Below are 20,758 nucleotides of genomic sequence, written 5' to 3'. Positions count from 1 at the left end.
GGAAGGGGAAATCCATGGATTAAAATAAAGTGCAATGCCAAAAACCAGTATAACAGATACACGGGAAATGAGATACATAGTTTTTTTAAACCCAAATATCAGAACAACTGTTATGCCAGAGACAGTAAAGGCAAAAATTTTTTCTCTGAAAAACAAGCATCCCCCATATGTTTAATTTTGTTAGCAATTACTGCTAATACTCAACCTATAAACATTTATCCCCTTCAAACTCAGAAAACCATGTCCCATATCAGAAAGGAAAACTACCCATCTGGGTTGGATATATGTTGATAAAATAAGGACTAGCATTTATATTACTCAAAGAAACTGAAACAATTGTCAGCATATGTAAGCATACAGATTTTTTTCAGTATTACAAACAAAATTCTTTTATAACTACCAAGTATTTGTATTTCTAGTTCTTCAGAAATTTAAGTAAAATTGCTTAATTCAGAGTATATAAGGAAGCTTGTCTTAAAACAACGTATTACGTGGTTTTGCACGAAAAAAGCGTATTGACTAAAGCTGACATTAAAATAACTGCATCCAAGAATGGCTTACTAAGTGACCATTTGTCATGTAAAAAACTTAACTACTGAGCTTGTATTTTCTTATTAAAAAATTAGTTGATTCATTACCAAACATCACCAAAATTCTTAGGATACTGGTTTTACCTCAAGGCAACATATTTCCAGGCAAAATTTTAAAGAGAAACATTTAAAACTCTAAATTAAAATCCATTCTAAACTTAAGTTCCTTCAAAGGCTAAATAAAAATAAATAAATAAATAAAAATAAAAGCTATGCCTAATTTAGACAGAGGGCCACATTACCTACTAATTACTTAAAATTCACTTGAAGTTCTTGACATTCTCTAAGGTCAATAAAGGAAACGAGCAAACGTGCTTACTTAAATCCCTGCTGGTTCCATGCCTGGCCATACATTCCATATGCAGGTACTTGCCAACCATTAGGCATATACTGTCCAATCTGTTGTGCATTTCCGTACCACTGGCCCCACTGGCCATAAGGCTGTGGATATCCAATTTGATTCTGCTTTTAAATAAGATTTTAACAGATATGTTAGTATTATTTGAAGTTATCTGTAAAGAAATAGTCCTAATAGCCCACAAATATTTAGGCATAATAGTTATCATTACAATTAAAATGACAGGATAAACAAGTTTAGTAAGTGACTGCTAAAAAAAAAAAAAAGGTGAGGTTCTACTGTTATAACTCTACATGATGTTCTGAATGCACACCCTTTATGTGGCAGCAGGTAATGTCCTAGTAATAATATTAAATGCGCGCGCGTGTAATGTTTAAATGTTTTATCAACTACCCACGTGGCTGTTTCCTTTAGATAGGGAAGACAGAAAGATTGCTTATTTCTATATTCAATTTATTGAAGTGAGAAGCCTGTATAGCTTAGGATTTTCTTACTCCCACCACCGTGCTCCACTAACAACTTCCTCATAGAAATTTTTGTGGGAATAGGTTTGAACCACTAAAGCTGCCTATAAAAACAAAAGCAGTGAAATCTAAAAGAAAATACTAAGGTTCTGAATATAGTTTTAGCAGTATTTTTGTTTCAGTTGAGTCAAGCATGCTTGTTCAAAGTTCTCCAAATAGTATGTGAATAAATCTACCAAGTATTAAGAAAAGGTTTTATACCCTGTTAGGTTTGGCGGAGCATTTTAAAATCCACTGTGTGAGCATGAGTCAAATGAGGCGGTCACATTCATCATGTCACCACTGCAATCCATGAACCACCACTCTGCAACTATAATACATGTAGGAAGAGCCCTTATATGCTATAATTTTAGCTAGAAACTTATTAACAAGGATTATCAACAATTTTCATTTAAAAATAACTCTATTAGCCCAGCAATTACCTCCCAAATCCAAGAACTCTCTCACCTGTTGCACAGGATTTATCATATCGAGAGTTTCTTTGCCCCAATAGCATTTCACGACGTGGCCTTCGATGGTAGTACCATTAACAGAAACAATTGCATGTGCTGCACTTTCATGGGAATTGAACCTATTGAAAACAATATGAAGAATTACCAATACAAATTCTTTTAAATATTTATGAATAAAATCTACTTTTAAAAATCAAGCTCAATTTGAGGTAAAAACAGGTGGCTGACATAAAAGGAGTAATAAAATGGCTTATTTATTTTTTTTCACAGATCTAGTTTTGGAGAAACTTATTTTAATAATTAAGGATGGGTTTTGCAGGCCTTGTGTACAAAGGAGGGAGCAAAAACAAAAAAGAAAGAACAACAAAAATGTTAAATACTAGAGAAATGTCTATTTCTTTATAACCAAGGTCAATTTTTAAGAAAACCACTAAGTTAAACATTAAAAAATATTTGGGAGGGAGGGGGAATCGCCCCTACCGAACAAATGAATATCCTTTATCTGGAAAGACTCGAATTTCCATTATTTGTCCAAATGGTGAAAAAGTCTGACGCATTAGCTGTTCTGTTTAGAAAAGAAAAATAAAACCCACACTAAGTTATATAATAATCGTACACATATTAAGCATCTCAGTTTAAAAATTATCCCAGTATGACACACAGGTAAAGCTCCCATACCTGTTAGTCCAGAAGTAACGCCTCCACAGTATACGGTACAGTTGCTCGGACTAGACTGATTTACAACCTCATCATATGATAGCTGTTTGGTGTTTGCTGGGGAGAGAGAAAAATTTACATTTTTAATTCATTAAATAAAATCTTTGAAAGAGAAAAGCAGCATTAGCTACACTACTATGTTAATAATATTTACCTTGGCCAAACTGCTTATATAATACAGATCACATTTGAGTTTAAGATTAAGTCTCCCCCAAGAATGTCTAAAAAATTACCCAGATTCTCTATTTTTAACAGGAGACTTGACACTAGACAGAACATAATTTGTTATAATTACAAAAATGAAAACTAAGTACATTTTTGAACAGTAGTCTTGGTTTGCTTCTCATCTATTTCTGCAATAAGTCTCCGGGAACAGCTCTAACACATTTAAAATCTAGTGTATTTTTCTCCAAAATTCCACATTTCCTTTTCTTCTCCAATACACCTACACTCATATGTACTCTTTGGAGCTGGAGGCTTTCGGGTTGCCCAGTTAGTTCTGATTTGTCTTCCACCAAGCCACTGGCCACCCATCTGTTGAATGGCGTTTTCGGCATCCTGTTGCGTACAACATTAGAAACGACAAAGAAGCCACTATTAGTTGATGTTAAATGACTTTCAGCAGTAGAGAAAATTCATGGTTGCTTTTCACAAAGGTTCTCTAAATGAAAATCCTTTAGGAAATACACAATATACGACAGCTTTCCTAATACACAATGGTGCTTTTAGATTTTATTTGGATATCAGTCAGATTCTGGGAATGTTAATCATCTGAGAAAGCCCTGAGTCCAAAAGCCCTTACAAAGTAGTCACCATGAAGTTCATGTAACCACTTAGGTTCAGATGACAGTATTTGGTATCTCATTCATCCAACAAGTACTGAACAACAATTATGTTTCAGGCACCACGTTATGTACTAGTGAACAAGGCAGACACGTTCTCCTGCTACCATGGGTCTTACGTTCTTTTGGGGGACAAATAAAGTAACTGTAAATTGTGGTTAAGTGTCATGGCAAAAACAAAAGGCTGACATAGAGAATATGGCATGGGGATCTACTATAGACAGCATGATTAGGGAAGGTCTCTCTAAAATGACATATAAGCTAAGAGTGAGAGGAGTAGAGATAGCCAAGTCAAAACAATAAGGAATAGAGCCCAGGTAGAGGGAAAAGCATTGCAAAGGTGCTAAGGCAGAGTTTGGTATGAACATAAAGAAGCATGTGAATGATTAGATTCAGTAGAATCAAGTGAGCAAAAGGAAGGGCGTCAGAGTAAGAGATTGTCATGATCTATGTTTTAAGAAAATCTTTTTTTTTTTTTTAAGAAGATCATTCTCAATGCTAGTGGGACAATGATTTAGGAACACCAGCAGTAAAAGGATAAAGATGCTTTATGAGATTACTGAAATATTCCAGGCAAAAATGTTGATGGCTGCGACTAGTACAGCAGCTGTGGATGTAATCCAAAGGCAAAGCCAGCTGGGAGGACAGCGCTGTCATTTGCTGTCATTTACTGAAATGGGGAGAAAGACCGTGCGGGAGGAGGAGAACAGGTTTGGAGAGGAAATAAAGAACTCCGTTTAAGACATTTGTATGGAATGAATCGTGTCTGTTGTAAATCCTAACCCCTATATGCCTGTGGATGTTATCCCATTTGGAAATTTTTTTTTTTTTAATTGTGCTTTAGGTAAAAGTTTACAGAGATTAGTTTCTCAGTAAACAATACACATGTTGTTTTGTGACACTGGTTGCCAACCCTGCGATGTGTCAATACTTTCATCTTCTTGACCTTGGGCTCCCCATTTCCTCTCTTCCAGCTTTCCTGTCCTTTTCTGCCTTCTCATCTTTGCTTTGGGGCTGGTGTTCCCATTTAGTCTCATATACGTGGTTGAACTACGTGTGTTATTGTTTTACAGGCCTGTCTAATCTTTGGCTGAAGTACTGAGTTAAGAGGGTGTTTCAGGGCCATATATTTGGAGTTTCTCCAGTCTCTGTCAGACCAGTAAGTCTGGTCTTTTTGTGAGTTTATTTTTCTCCCACTCTGTCCAGGACACTCTATCGTGATCACTTTCAAAACAGTTGGTGGTGAAGCCAATTTTTCAGACACGGACTGGACTGGACAATGGGTTGGAGAGGGATGCTGGAGAGGAGTGAGCTTCTTGGATCAGGTGGACACTTGAGACTATGTTGGCATCTCCTGCCTGGAAGGGAGATGAGAGGGTGGAAGGGGTTAGAAGCCGGCGAAATGGATATGAAAAGAGAGAGTGGGCTGTCTCATTAGGGGGAGAGTAATTGGGAGTGTGTAGGAAGGTGTATATGGGTTTTTGAGTGAGAGGTTGACTTGATTTGTAAACTTTCACTTACAGCGCAATAAAAATTATTAAAAAAAAAACACAAAAACAGTCGGTGGTGGTAGCCAGGCACGATCTAGTTGTGCTGGACTCAGTCTAGTGGAGGCTATGGTAGTTGTGATCCATGAGGGAACAGAGTTTTAAGTTAATGAGGCCGTAACAGTGTGTGTGTGTTAAGCCAATCATTTTTTAGATAGAAAAGAACAGATCAGACACCAAGGCAAGCAAGAATGAGTGGGGGAAAGAGAGACGCCACATGGAATATCTCCAAGAAATGCTGATAAGAACGCTAGAAAAGCTGAGGCGAAGACTTCCCCCAAAGCCAGTGTGCTCAATTTGGACTTCTAGCCTCCTAAGCTATGAGAAAGTAAATTTCTGGTCATTAATAACTACCCACTTGTGGTACTTTTGTTACCACAGCACTAAGTAAGACAAAACGTTAAATTTGAGATGTCTCTGAGTCATCTAAATGGAGATCATTTGTTAATAAGCATGGTGCACAGAGAGGCAGACTGGGCTAGAGATAAAATTCAACATCGAGAAGATACAGAGAGAAAAGAAAGCCTGGGATACAGCCCTGAAAAACAGCAAAATTTGAAAACTGGGTAAAGGCAAGTATTTACTGCTAATTAAGATGAATAAGAAGGAATAGCCAGTAGGAAGGAAGAAACCCACAAAAGAGTATTACGAAGAGCCAATGAAGCAGAGGTCAACAGATAGAGATCACTGGCAACCTTGAAGAGTTGCTGCTAGCAGCTGTTGAGTTGGCCCCCGACTCATGGCGATCCCATGTGTGACAGCAGAACTGCTCTATAGGGTTTTCTTGGCTGTAATTTTTATGGAAGCAGATCACCAGGCCTTTACTTCCACAAAGCTGCTAGGTGGGTTCAAACTGCCAACCTTTAGGTTAGCAGCCAATCACAAACTGTTCATGCCACCTAGGCTCCTTTTGAAGAGTAGTGTTGGTGTTGTTGAAAGTGAGAGCAAAAACCAGGTTAGAGTGGGTTGAAAAGTAAATGGAGGTATAGCTTTGGATTGCATTATGTCAACTGTAGGCTGAGCTTACCAGTAAGAGAAGAGAGGCAAATTCAAGGCTAAAAGCTTTTCTTGAAACGTGTAAAATGAAACGTGTATATGTAAGACAAACATTGTTTCCTACACTAACCACTCTGAACTCCATGAGGTGTTTAACTACTGTTGTGAGTTGCAGTGCATCCCCCCAAAAGACATGTTGAACTCTAACCCCCCCAGTACCTGTGAATGGAACCTTATTTGGAAATAGGGTTTTTACAGTTGTAACTATGACTTGACCACATCCAATGGCTGAACCACACTGAGGGAAGACGGCCATGTGAAGTGGGAGGCAGAAATGAGTGATCCAGCTAGAAAGCTTAAGAACGTCAAGGACTGCTGGCAACAACCATGAGCTACGAAGAGGCAAGGAAAGATTCTTCCCTAGAGCCTTCAGAGGGAGCATGGTCCTGCAAACAAAAAACGAGAAAACCAAACCCACAGCTGTTGAGTTGATTCTGACTCATAGTGACCGTGCAGGTACCTTAATTTTGAACTTCTAGCCTATAGAATCATAAAAGGATAAATTTCTGTTGTATTAGGCCACCCAGTTTGCAGTAATTTGTTACAGTAGCCCTAGGAAACAAATACTGTCACTCACTCACAAAAAAATTTTATGGGGTATGTGGGCAGTAGTGGTTGTGAATGAGAGATGAATTAACTGGAAGCCCATGTAAACAACTCTTTGGTGAAGTCTAATTCTGAATTACAGCAGAGAAATGCAGATATAGCTAGGAAAGAGATATGGGATTAAGTGGGGTTTTAGTTCAGAGATACTAGAAAATGCTTTTTTGGTTGATGGGAATGATCCAGTGGAGAAGCAAAGACTGATGGCACGGTATAGCAAGAAACAGCACAACACATATTACATAAATTGATTTATAGGAATGGTTCACAATAGGCAAATCTAGAGAGAAAATAATTAGCAGCAGTTCAGGGGTTGGGGAGATAGAAAAAAGTAATGACTATTAATGGGGTGATGAAAATGTCCTGAAATTGATTATGGTGATGGCTGTACAACTCTGTGAATACAGTAAAAACCACTGAAGTAAACACTTTGAACAAGTGAATTTTATGGTTTGTGAATTTTGTCTCAATAAAATTGTTATTTAAAAAAAAAAAAAGTAGTTCAGGATCAAAGTCTTTAAAACGGCAAGAGGAATGAGATCTCAATCATAAGTGATCTGACAAAAAAGACCTCTCCTCTTACTGAAATAGGAGAAAGAAGGGAAGATGATATATTTTATATAGATTTGGTGGGTCAAAGATGAGGAAATTCCTTTTTCTATTTGTTTCCATCCTTTCTATTTTCTCAATGAAGCAAGAGATAAGGTTGTCAGCTCAGAATATTTGAGGAGATAGAAAGGAATAGGAGACAGATCCCATGAATTCAAACTTATGAGAAACAGATTTGTAAAGACGGTACTGAACATTCACTTAAAGTGTGTGACCATGAAATCAGAAGTGCAACCAGCTGATTCAGTTGTGTGATTTTTTTCCAGCAGTATTCAGTTCCTTTGGAGTAGGCAAAGAAGTGGATTTCAACCAGTACTGGGGTTTTGCCTGGCATGCGCAACACAGGGAAGAGAGGCAAGGGAGCTGGGGGTTATTGCAATAGGGCCACAGCACTGCACAACACTAGAGTGCCAATCACTTACCAGAAATTTTAAAGACGTTGACATATAGACTCAGGAAAATGAAATTACTTAAAGTTACAACTATTATAACTGTCAGGATTCAAATCCACCTCTGGCTGACTCCAGAGACTATACACAGACATCCTTTGCTATTTGACTCTAGTTTATATTAAATATGCATTCAACAGTGATTTTTTTTTACACAGCAGGAGCCTGTATTCCGAAATTTCAAACGGGAAACAATGAGTTTCTGGCCCACCCCAAAACCCTAACCTATTTCAAATAGCACTAAAACACTCTGAAAATCTATGTATCAATCTTAAGCAGAATTCACATTAATTGTGGCAATCAATGCATTGTACAAAGTACTTTCCTACCTCGCCAAAAATAATATGCTGATTGAGTAATACACTAAAGCTTTCAGAACCAACTAGACTCTCATAGTTTTTACTCATTTCACAGAAAAAAACAATGCTATGAACAGTATATGGGATACACCCATGGTCAAGTTCACATCTTTTCGCCTCTCAATATGTGTTATCATTTCCAACTTTTCTTCTAATGTACATAGATTTTTCCCGACCTCTTAGACTTACCTACTTTCTCTGTAGGTTTTCTACTATCTTAGAAAATATTTTTATTTCATATAAGGGAGATGACAGGACACTGCATTACACATTTAAATGATGTGACCTGACTGTGACAATAGCTGACAACTGCAGTGCATTCTACATTCTCTCGCCTCGACTTAGGAGCCATGTGAACATTTTTAGAGCAGATCTTTGATTTGGATAGTGAATTCTGGGCAAAAATGGTTACAAGCTGTTGTAGCAAATATCTGAACAGTAAAAGTTCACAGTGAGGGTTACTGGACATTCGTTCCAATACACACAGACACAGGTTCTAGAAAAAACATGACAGACACAACTTGGCACAGCTGCAAACCGATATACTTTATGAAAACCCCAGAGGGAACCATTACATCACAGCATATTATAATAACTGATGTTCCTAAATTTGACCTGGAGTCATCAAGAAACTATATATACTTTGTTTACTAAAGTAAGAAACGTCTTCCTAAAATACATTTCATACTGTCAGAAACTTTTAATGTCTTACTCTAAGGCACTCTTAACACAAAAAGGTAGAGTGTTTCTATACTTAACATTGACAACCACTAGTCATAACAGAAGGAGCCCTACTGGCACAAATGGTTAAGCACTCATCCGCTAACCACAAGGTCTGTGGTTTGAACCCACTGCAGCTCCCATAAAAACTGCGGCCTAGGAAACCCTATGAGGCAGTTCTAGTCTGTCATATAGGGTAGCTATGAGTTCAAATTGACTCAATGGCACACAACTACAGTCATAAAGGTAACACAATAAAATCCAAGGTTAGCAAACCTTGATGTACACTCCAAGATTAGTGCCTATGAATTCTCCCACTACGCACCCCTACATTTTTGAAAGTGTTTCTCTGTGATTGTTTCGAACCTTTAGTTATCATACAAGAGTTAATTTTGTATTTAATTATTTGAATAGGTAATACATTTATGAAGTTTGAACATCAGAAAGTATAACACAGTGATAGAAGCTTCCCTCCCTGCCCCCGATATGTCTAATTCTCATCACCCACCTTCTCCAAGCAGGAAACCCTATCCTAAGTTTCTTGTTTATCCCTGCAAAGGAAAACAGAAACACACACACACACACACACACACACACACACACGTATGTCATGCAAATATGTTCCCTTCCTTTTCACGCAAATTAGCCTTCCATCAAACAATATACTACAGAGATCTTCCCATAATCAACTTTTAGAGCTCCTCATTCTTTTTTTTTTTTTTTAAATAACAGCTGCCCACAGCCTCCACCAGACTAAGTCCAGCACAACCAAATGATGCTCGGATACCACCACTGACTGCTCTGACAGGGATCACAGTAAGACAGTCCCAGACAGGGCTGAAGAAACCCAGAGTATGGCCCCCGGACATTCTTCTAGCTCAGTACCGACGTCACTCCTGAGGTTCACCCTTCAGCCAAAGATTAGAGAGGGCTACAAAACAAGACTAAAGGGGCACACCAACCCAGGAGCAAGGACTAGAAGGCAGGAGGGGGACAGGCAAGCTGGTAATAGGGAACCTAAGGTCAAGAAGGGAGAGTGCCGACAAGTCGTGGGGTTGGTAAGCAATGTCACCAAACAATATGTATACTAATTGTTTAATGAGAAGCTAGTTCGTTCTGTAAACCTTCATCTAAAGTACAATAAAAAAAAAAAGAACAGCTGCACAGTATTATATTGTATGGAGGCTATTTCAGAGATTTTATCTAGCTGTCACACTAAATATGAACCGTTTCCTTCTTTATATACCCTCCCATCTCCATTTGACAAACTGCACTATCCTTCCTATTCTCCGCAAAAAAGAGAAAATTCAAGCCCATGCAAATTAGTGTTCAGTAAATACTTGTTGAATGGGAGAAGAAATGGTAAGAAGTCTTCAAATACATTAACATATAATTTAAAAAAAAGTCCCCATATGTTGGAACATCTTCTGTTGGCTACTTTTAAATTACTGAGGTAATATAAAACAGGGAGATGATGTATTATATCCATAAATGACATTTGTAAATATCTACTTTGGCTGACAATTTTTACTTCCTATATTTCAAAAACGTTTTATCAGTACTATGCGTGGGTTTATGCATGCATCGGAAACCCTGACAGCATAGTGATTAAATGCTACAGCTGCTAACCACAAGATAAACTGAGAATTCTATGGGGCAGTTCTCTCTCTTATACGGTCACTATGAGTTGGAATTGACAGCAACAGGTTTGGTTTTTTTTTTTTTTTGGTATGCATGCATCAGGTACTAAATAAATGCTAAATAAATTACCAAATAAGACAGAGTACTAATTATCAGTGAAATGAATAAATGGCAGATGGAAGAAAGATTAATAATTAAAACAAGTTGAGTATTTTCATTCTCCACTCTTAAAGCACTACAGATACACTTCTTACTAAGCTCACCCATTTGTTGAAAAAGGAGACAAAGCCGTATCCTTTAGACTTTCCTGTTGCCATGTCTTTAACCACTCGGGCATCTCTGAAATCAGAAACAATCGGAAGTTTAGATTTGCAAACTGGTCTCTGGATATAAAGTGAGAATTTCATACATAACTCATTTTCATGTTTCACCTTCATTAAAGTGAACCTTTAATGTAAATTCACTGTTTATTCTATAAAATGTATTATGTTTTAGCAAACGAGGCTTACTTTTATAAACATGCAAATCAGTAACTTCTTAAATATATATGTATACATTGTACAGAAATTTCCTCCCACTTAAAACATTTTTTAAACTTTCAAAGATTAAGCATGGTGAAGGCAGCTATTCATATGAATTATTTAGCCACTTACAGGGTTGACAAGGCATATTAGATGAATGGCTTTCTTTAACCATGCAATTTTACATTTGCTATTTGACACTATGTTCTGCCTAATCATTAAAAAATTAAAATGAAAACTGGAAATTAAAAGAAAGAAAATGGTATAATTCCCTACATTAACTAAATTATTTCATTTTCTCAGATTAATTCATACCCCCCTTTTGGACTATAGGTAAACTGATAATTTTGAGAACTTGGTATTTTCAGAAATGTTAAATCATTGAAGAAAAATACTAGACACACACTTTAGCTTTAAACTTTACAACAAAAGATTTTATACTGAACTTTATAATAGCAATCATATAAGATTGATTGGAAACTACAAGATATAAAAGCAAAATTTAAAAAAGTCAGAAAGTAAAAAAGCACGCCAACATTTATCCACTGTGAACCGTAGCTTGTAGTTAGCCAGGGCAATTCTGTCCATTCTTCAGAGACACTCTGCAAAATAACCAGAGCCCTATTATTTGAGATTGAGTAAAAACCCAGCCATGATAGCTAAAACTCCATACCTCAAAAAATTGGACTCAAATTGTGCTTCACAGGCAATCTGCTTTTAAGTTAGCCAGGTATGTCACAATGCTTGTTCTTTCAGGACACATGAACAAAACAGGCACTTTCACAACAAAAACCCAAGTCAGAAAACCATGCAATGTAATTTTATATTAAAGTATATATAACCATATTTTAGGTCAATTTAGGAGTGATTTGTTAAGTGCTGAGGGTCAACGTGGCAAAGAGGTGGTGGCGAAAAGGGATATAAGGATAAGGGGTAAGTTACTTCTCAGTATGTAAAAATATCTATTAAATTATCTGTTTGGTACACACACATGCATTTAACTTGGTAGCTGATTTACTTCTATACCAAAATTTGCTGTACTATCCTTAGCTCAAGGAACAGGAAGAGTTTCAACTATATAAATTATGGAAAGTACTATAATAGTTTTTATACTGAACATTCTAATAGGCCACCATTATTGTATACTTTCTATAAACCAAGCACTGTTATAGGCACTATACAGAGACTATCTCATGAGAATCCTACAAGTTATCAATTTATCTCCTTTAACACACAAACAAAAACCACCCAAATGGTTCCTTCAGATTTAGGAAAGCTACCCCTTGTATACCTAAAACTCAGACATTATATGTAACCTCAACTTTAAATTGTAAAACTTAAAGAAGAGCCTTACCTAGAAACAAATATAATTCACACCAATAATCATAGAGGGCCCATAGAAAATCTATAGTCTAAAAATATATCAACATATGTACCAAAAAGAAAGTACTGATCCATGATTAAAAGTAATGAGATTACTAAAATTTAAATGTCATTTACCTTAAACTCACAAACTGTTAAACAATTCTATTAATCCTTAACTAAAATACCTGTGTTTTTTCAGAAAAGCTACTTCAACCAAAATGAAAGCATTTTAGAAAACAGCTACTTAACCTGATAACAAAAGTTAGAAACATTTTTGTCTTCTTAAAGTTAAGTTTCAGGAAACGTTAGCCTTGAAAATATAATCAACTCTTACTCATTTCTCTCTGGAAAGATTCTCTGAAGAAGGAGTAGTCCAGATCTAGACCAGAGTTTCTTAGTCCTGTGACTACTCTGACAATTACATGAAACTTACAAGGATTTTCCACACCAAAATAAAAATATACACAAAAATTTCCACAGAGATTTGTAGAGCCCTTGAGAGATCAAAGGTTTAAGACCATCTAGTCTAGATATTTGAAAGCAAGCTACATTAACAAAACCCTGAGACAGATTAAGAGGAACGACCAAGAAATCAACACGTTTCTTATTTTCCTAACCAGCTCTCACAAAGAAAAATGTCATCTGACAGAGCAGTCCATTTATGAACCCTGGTCTTCTGAGTGCCTTTAAAGTTGGCTCCTCATTTACAACCACTCCTTGGTCATTATGTTTTGTCATCTTCTTACCAATAAACTACAGCTCTTCAAAAGAAAATTCCCAAAATTCATCACTAACACCACTAGCAATTACTTTCCAGACTCCTCCCTTTCTTATCTCTTCTGGTGATCTGTCCATCAAACTTAAGGACACTTAGCATTTCCTTTTTACTATTCTTCTAGTTGAAACAATAATAAAAGCAACCAGAAACCCTAAAAAATTCTAAATTCAACAATTGCTTCTATTCTAAGAAAGCACTATAATCAACTTGTCATTCTCAGTCTAATACAGCATGCTTTTAAAAATAATAAAGATCTTCTATGATGAATGCTACCTTGAGTGAGCTATTTACAAAAAGCCTAAAATGTATGATTAATAACAAACGCAAGCAAGTGCTTCATAAGACGCTAAAACATTATTGTTTTAAAAGTTAAAAAAAAAAAAGGGAAATTTCTAAGAAATGGCATTTAATAACTATTTTTAGGTTGTTTAGGGGAAAAAAAAAATTTAACATAAAATGCAAGGTATCATAGGAGTGCCCAAAGGTCTAAATTCCTTCATCACAGCACAAGTTTACTAAAGATTATGACCAAGCTATAAAGACACCTATATAAAAAAACTATAATAGGTACAATGGGAAATTTGTTTGAAGCTAATGCTAATTAAAAGAATTTAAAAATAATTAAAGACCAAAGATTTATTCATCAATGGGAAAATAACCTTTTGCCGTTATCTACGTGAACAGTCTCTAAACAATGTGATACATTATATTCAAATGTCAAAATTAATGCTCAAAATTCACAACAGAATCATTTTCAAATTACTTCTATATAGGATTGCTTCTAGTTAAAAGCATTTACAATTTATCTTCTGTTACTTACGATATTCTTCCAAATGGTGCAAAAGCAGCTTTTATATCTTCAGTTGTAATTTCTGGACTGAGATCACCAACAAAGACATGGAAATGATCTTATAAAGGGAAGGAAGGGGAAGTGAAAAGAAAAACAGAACTTTAGAATCTAAAAAACACTAAAATCTATTCAGTAAAGTATTCCTAAAATAATTTGTGGGTTACAGTATACATAAAACACTATCCTATATCTATACAAATCCTATCAATTTTAAACATAACGAATCAGGGTGAGAATACGTAAAGACTCTTCTAAAAAGACTGTGATATACCTAACTTGAAACTGACAGTTATATTTCTGACAGCCAATTACTATACTGGTCTAAGGATATAAACTAATAATATATAACAAGGAATGCAAAAAATTTAACAACAGTTACCATTCTATAGTAATTATTTACTTTTATTCAGCTTACCACTATATTAAGACTTTACAGATTACAATAAAATAGTGGTATTGTGAATTATGTAGACTAGATTGGCCTCAGTTAAGACAATTTACTGAAGCTAGCTACATGATACACTTGGTTTAGCCATATTTTGTGAAGAACAATCAAAGAAATACCTTGCATTGCAACAGTTTGATGTTAAAGTATTTGACAGTTTTCTCAAAAGCCACCAGATTTGGTTGCCCAGACATTACACCATTCAGTTTATGTGAATCCATGTGCAAGTGAACTAAGACTGAAGGCAACAGAATGAAAACAGTAATCCCTTCACTTTATATCAGTCATTAAAAAACATTGGAGAGAAATACGAATCCATATCTGAAGTTTTTTAAAAAAGACAATTCTCAAAAAAAAAAAAAAAAAAAAAACCACTTAAAAATAGTTGGACCAACACTTCAAAATGGACATATATATAAATTTTGATAAAGTATATTTGGAAAGAAAAGTTACCCCTATCTGGAAGGTCTTAAGCAACATATTGGGTTGCCATTTGGTAAACAGTTTCAGGAGCAACTCAAGCATTCTGAAGATCTGGGTATGAAGCACAGATCGTGACCTCAAGGAAGCAGGGTATCTTGCCCTTTAGTTGATGAAAGTATTTCTAAGACATCAGCTGCTATCAAGGGGGTCAGAGAGCTTGAAATAACACCAAAGTAGTGGACAAGCCACACTCGGTCAACACTGGGAAGAAGGGGGAAAAATATTGCCAGAGAGACAAATAGAAATACGACCCCCTCCCTCCCTCCTCCCCCCAATATCAAACAAAAAAACTTCAGGTGGTTAGTGAATACCCTTTTCAAGAGATTTCATTTTATGTTTAAGAAGATACAATTACCTTGTGAACGCTGTGTGCTGACAACGGTACTACCTGATGACAAAGATTAGATTTGTTCTTAAATTTATTAACACAAACACATTAAATCATATCTTAGGATAACGATCAAAACATTACTGCAAATACATACGATGTTTATATGCTTTACAATAAAACTACTGTGTACAATAAAAACAAACGTTCAAAGAGTATAAAATATACTTACTGCTTGTATCTTTCTTTTGGCTGCTGGGAGTTGTTGCCCAATTCACTTTGACTTCCTAAAAAAATTTTTCTACATTTATACGCCATAAAAACAAATGCTCAAAATTAGATATTATCAGATTTACATCTAGGATCACATAGGAAGGTATATGTTTGAGAGGAAACATTCAAGGGGACGATGATTCTGGTCAGCTTCAATACTAATCTTTTAACCTACACTTATACAATGATAACAAATCCTAATTTATATACTTCTCTGTTAACATGCAATTAATCTTTTCTAACTTAAAGTATCAGTAATTTTTTCCTTTTTTATTCCTTCCCATTAGCATCCAACATTCCTGTTTCATTCAAGCTTGAGTAAACATACACTTGTCTTTATCATGTGCACTGCATCACGGAAAATACTAACATAAACACAGCCCTCTGTCCTCTTAAAGCTCTTATCCCATCCCTTCTATATTAAATATAACTGACCTGTTGCTGTGAAGTGAATATAATCTAAAATGAAAACTAAACTGTATATAAGTTTCCAGTACAAGTCACCTTCTTAATTATGACAGCTTACCTTACCCATTATCTTCCGCCCATTCATAGCAGCTAGTGCTGCAGCTGCATGACGATGCTCATAAAACTCCACAAAACAATATGGATCATTTCCAGCTGTCTGTTGGAAAAATAACACAAAAGCCCTTTTAAGCTTTATACTCTCAATTCCTGAAAATCATGCAAAAAAAAATTTTTTTCCCCAAGTTTTATATAACATCTCAGGTATCAGGCCAGGATAATAAAGGGTCCCTTCCACCAGTAAATTTTTAGATAAAAAAGTAATCATTTAAAAAATGAATTATTATATACTGCTATCTTCTTCAACAGATTATGTTATATTATATATTTGAGCCCTGGTGGCACCAGGAAACCCTGGTGGTGTAGTGGTTAAGTGCTACGGCTGCTAACCAAGAGGTCTGCAGTTCGAATATGCCAGGCGCTCCTTGGAAACTCTATGGGGCAGTTCTACTCTGTGCTATAGGGTCGCTGTGAGTCAGAATCAACTCGACGGCAGTGGGTTTGGTTTGGTTTTTGGTTTGGTGGCGCCAAGTGGTTAAGCATTTGGCTGCTAACCAAAAGGTCGGCAATTCAAATCTACCAGCTGCTCCTTGGAAACCCTATGGGGCAGCTCTACTCTGTCCTACAGGTCACTATGAGTCAGAATCAACTCCACAGCAATGGGTTAGGTTTTTTTTTTTTATTATATACAATTTAATCTTTTGTTAATGATTAAGGACCCTAATTAAGGATGGATATATATCAATATTTTCCCCAACTGTCATATAATCATTTAAGCCACAGAGGTTAAGTCTGGCTAGAGTCCTATGTTTGCAGGTCTTGTTGTCTTTTTATAATTTTTCTTTCCCTTTCCTACCATTTATTTTTCATTGCTATAAATGTACATACTTCCTTGCTGCTTGTTTCTGAAATATAAGTAACCAGGCTCTGAAAACTAAAGAGGTTCTCTGGTAAGTATAAGTTTTAGAATGGGTTTCAGGACATGGACTTTCTGACATCATTATTTTACTTGCTTAGAAGCCTTTTGAAAATTCTCTTCTCTTTTCTGCCAGTGTTCTAGGTAGTTGAGGTTATGTAAGTGAAACCTGGAAGTTTTACTGTAAATTAAACAAGAAAAAACACCTGATATTTTACACTTGTAAGTGCAAAATGCCAATTTACTTTATAGTCTATTTTTTATTCTTTCCATCATCTCCTAAGCAAATTGTTAAAAGAAACTAATTCAAAAGACTAGAAAGCCACTAGAATAGAGAAATGCATTATTTTGTTTCATGTACAATTAATGGTTTAAAAATGCCCCTGGCAAAGGCTTTTAAAAAATTTTAGTGCAAAGAGGCAACCAGAAAATTCATGACTTTGGGACTATTATTTAAAATACAAAATATAAAAATATATTTTTTAATTGTATAATTCAAACTACTGCTACACTTAGTGGGAATTCTATAACAAAGATCAGTGTTGATAGGCATCAGAATATGGTTACAAAAAGAAGCTTGCTATAAAGAGTATAGCAAATGAATAAAAAAGAATGTTCACTTAGTTTGTACCCAGAAAAAAATCGTAACTTTATAAATAAAAAGAATCTTTTTTTTTAAGCATACACATTATCACCTTTTATACTCCAAGTGAGCATAAAACTCATAAATGTGAATATCATTCCAAAAGTGTGAATAAACTGGAATCTATGTTTGTTATTGTGCTCTAACTGAAAGTTCACAGTTCAAGTCAGTTTCTCATACAAAAACTTATACACACATTGTCACGTGACCCTAGTTGCTTTTCCTACAATGTGACAGCACACTCCTCCTCTCCATCCTGTATGTCTCACGTCCATTCAACCAGCTCCTGTCCCCCTCTGCTTTCTCATCTCACCTCCGGACAGGAGCTGTCATGAGTCTCATGTGTCTACTTGAGCTAAGAAGCACACTCCCCAACGCTATCATTTTATGCCTTACAGTCCAGTCTAAATTTTGTCTCAAGAGTTGGCTCTGGGAATGTTTTCAGTTTTGGCCTAAAAGAGTCCAGGGGCCATGACCTCTGGAGTCCCTCCAGTCTTAGTCAGACCATAAAGTCTGGTCTTTTTACTAAAATTTGAGATCTGCATCCCATTTTTCTACTGTTCCATCAGGGATTCTCTATTGCGTTCCCTTGAACAGACTGGAATTTACATTTGAATTAAAAAAAATTGCTAATATAATTCTTTGAATGTGATCAAAACCAAAATTTATAAAAAGTGGCAAAGGCTAACCTAGCCTGTTTTTTCCGTAGGTCAGGAAGCCATTAACAATTTGCCTAGTCATCTTCCCCCATGGACATATCTAGAATGAACCATACAAGGAGAGAAACTAGCAGCATGCAAACCAATGCAGAGGATTAATGTTTAGGTAGATCAACCTGGACTTATATCTTTGCTTTATGTCATTTCTTTGTACACGAAATGGGAATAACATTGGCTTTATAAAGTTTCTGTTGAGGATTTGTGGTAATGCATGCAAAATAACTGATTCTCTACTTTAACCAACCAATTTACACCATGTAGAAAATAAAAAATTCTGATGTCTTGATGTACGTTAAAACAAGATCCTACATATAGTTCTCAACTGCTTTAGAAATGATAAGGTCTATTCTCTTCTCTTCCTCCTCTATTTGATAAAACAAACTCAGTGACCAAAACTGATTCACTGCAAATTCACTAAAATCTCTATGAATTTAGATTGTACAAACTGATTTAAGAGTTCTTGGAAATCATGGCTTTAAGTAACGCATAAAAAAGAAGAAGGTTAACTAAGTAAAATACCCTTACATCCATAATCATTTTGCAGTTTTTACAAGGTCCAATTTGGCTAAAGAGCTGGAGAATTAGAGCTTCTGTCACATCTCTGGAAAGGTTACCGACATATCTGAAACAGAAAGAAAAATAATTTACCATTTTAAATGTTCTTCTTTTCCATCAATAGTTTCTTAAGTTGTTCACTGAAAAATGCATTTGGGGATTAAGTAGGTCAGTGGCTTAAGCTACACTAGCTGGGAATAGCTTATAAAAGTTTGCAAAAACTTCAAAATCTCTTTCAAAACAGATATGAAATACGTTATTTGCAAATATATTAGACATGGATAGTAAAGTGCAAGGATCATTAAGGGATGTTAAAGCCACTAGGTGAAAGGTTGGTACAGAAATGGATATTCACACAATGCCAAAGTTACCTCACAGAGTGCTTACTAACTGCAAAGAAAAAAACTTTTTTTTAAAAATGGAAAGCTTTGGCTGTTACCACTTTGACTCAGTGATCAAGCTCTAAATGGGACTTAAATTAATGACCCTTAACTAGATACTGGATGATGAACGATAGCTATAGAAACATTTTTGAGACAAATCAGTAAATCTTAATATTGACTAGAAAGCAAATGATATTCCAGAATTACAGTTAATTTTATCAGGGGAGACAATGATATTAGTGTTCTACACAGATGAATGTCATTTTCTGGAGATGCAAGCTTAAGTACTTAGGGGGGAAGTACTGGGATATCTGTAATTTGGGTTGAAATAGGAAAAAAAAAACACATGGCTCAAACAAATATGGCAAAATGTTAACAAATGTTGACACAGCGGTGGTTATATTCATGTTCAATTAATTATTCCTTTGAAATTTTTCATTAAACAAACATTGATAGAAGATAAAGGGGCAAAAAAAAAAAAAAAAAAGACTGAACAAGAAGAAACTGTTCAAAGCAGCAAGAAAATAAAGTGAATATAGTGCCAGGGAAACAAAAAGACTATTTCAGTAAAGAGAGAACAGTCAATAGGTGAGAATGTTGCTGAGAGGTTAAATAAAAAGAGGATCCAAATGTCCATTTGTGACTTAGCAACAGGGAAGTTTCACTCATAATCTGAGCAAGAATAATCTGGGTAATATGTGGGGGTCAGAAGCTAGAAGCGCACAGGAAAAGAAGAAATAGATGCTTCAATGGGCCTGCTTAAGCTACTCACCAATCTTCAATTAGTAAAGGCATACAGTCTATGCCAGTATAAATTCCTGATGAAAAAAGTATTATCCTGTCTATTAGATACAATGTTACTGATCATAGGACACCCTCACAGAGCTATTTATACAGAAGAGCTTTTATTAAGTGAACTACCATAATTAAAGGTGTAAGGTACTTGACTCTGCACCAATCTCAAACATTACTGAGCATTTACATGTGTCCAGGCTCTAAGGAGGCCAAAAGAAAACAGGCCACAATCCTTACCTAGACTGGTCGGATAATACAAAATAATCCATGAATACAAGACAGTTATCATGGTAACCTGGATAGTTTAACCTACACATGCTACGGAAATTGAGCATTCAAGATCAGTTGGTAATTCAAGATTCTCACCCACCCTGAGAGAATATGAATTAGGACGTGATCTAGGCCTTAAAAGGCTTTGCTCTAGGGTAGAAGATGGAATACTACAGGTAGGGTATTTATAACAGGAGGAAAGGCAAGAGCAAAGGGGCAGTAATCAAATTTCTCACAATCCAGAAACCACTCTGTATATGTCAGAACTTAAACAGCATCCATGCATGTTCCTTGGAGAAAATGCTCATTCTAGGGCTGGTGTAGGAACATACAAGATGAGCATGGATGAGCTTGGAGCATCTTCCATTATCCAAAATGAAGGACGTGCTTTAACAAAAAAGAAAAGATATTGTTGGAGGCAAGACCCACCCATGGATGCTAA

The 20,758-nt window shown here is 35.8% G+C and overlaps 1 protein-coding gene across 13 annotated transcripts in view; it reads right to left on the bottom strand.

Moving 5' to 3' along the window:
- TIA1 (TIA1 cytotoxic granule associated RNA binding protein) overlaps positions 1-20,758 on the bottom strand; it is a 39,334-nt gene that overhangs the window by 12,704 nt on the left and 5,872 nt on the right. The window contains exons 2-13 of one of the 13 annotated variants that reach the window (XR_007513700.1): positions 18,839-18,935; positions 16,037-16,135; positions 15,470-15,524; positions 15,265-15,297; positions 13,952-14,039; positions 10,731-10,806; positions 3,091-3,199; positions 2,603-2,698; positions 2,405-2,489; positions 1,920-2,043; positions 1,674-1,782; positions 963-1,052 (exon numbers count right to left, since the gene is read on the bottom strand). Coding sequence is in view for 8 of the 13 variants with exons in the window: in XM_049857538.1 (XP_049713495.1) it covers positions 910-1,055; positions 1,920-2,043; positions 2,405-2,489; positions 2,603-2,698; positions 3,091-3,199; positions 10,731-10,806; positions 13,952-14,039; positions 15,265-15,297; positions 15,470-15,524; positions 16,037-16,135; positions 18,839-18,935 (1,008 nt within the window). In the remaining 5 variants the exon portion in view is untranslated. Of the gene's footprint in view, positions 1-909; positions 1,056-1,673; positions 1,783-1,919; positions 2,044-2,404; positions 2,490-2,602; positions 2,699-2,955; positions 3,200-10,730; positions 13,921-13,951; positions 14,040-14,545; positions 15,298-15,469; positions 15,525-16,036; positions 16,136-18,838; positions 18,936-20,758 lie in introns of those variants that run through there. The other 12 variants (XR_007513701.1, XM_049857538.1, XM_049857539.1 and 9 more) reach the window with 12 other exon arrangements.

Source organism: Elephas maximus, chromosome 17 (assembly GCF_024166365.1).
Source record: "Elephas maximus indicus isolate mEleMax1 chromosome 17, mEleMax1 primary haplotype, whole genome shotgun sequence".
Classification (NCBI taxonomy): domain Eukaryota; kingdom Metazoa; phylum Chordata; class Mammalia; order Proboscidea; family Elephantidae; genus Elephas; species Elephas maximus.
The sequence above is the reverse complement of the archived record's forward strand: the minus strand, read 5'-3'. Positions and strand labels throughout refer to the sequence as shown.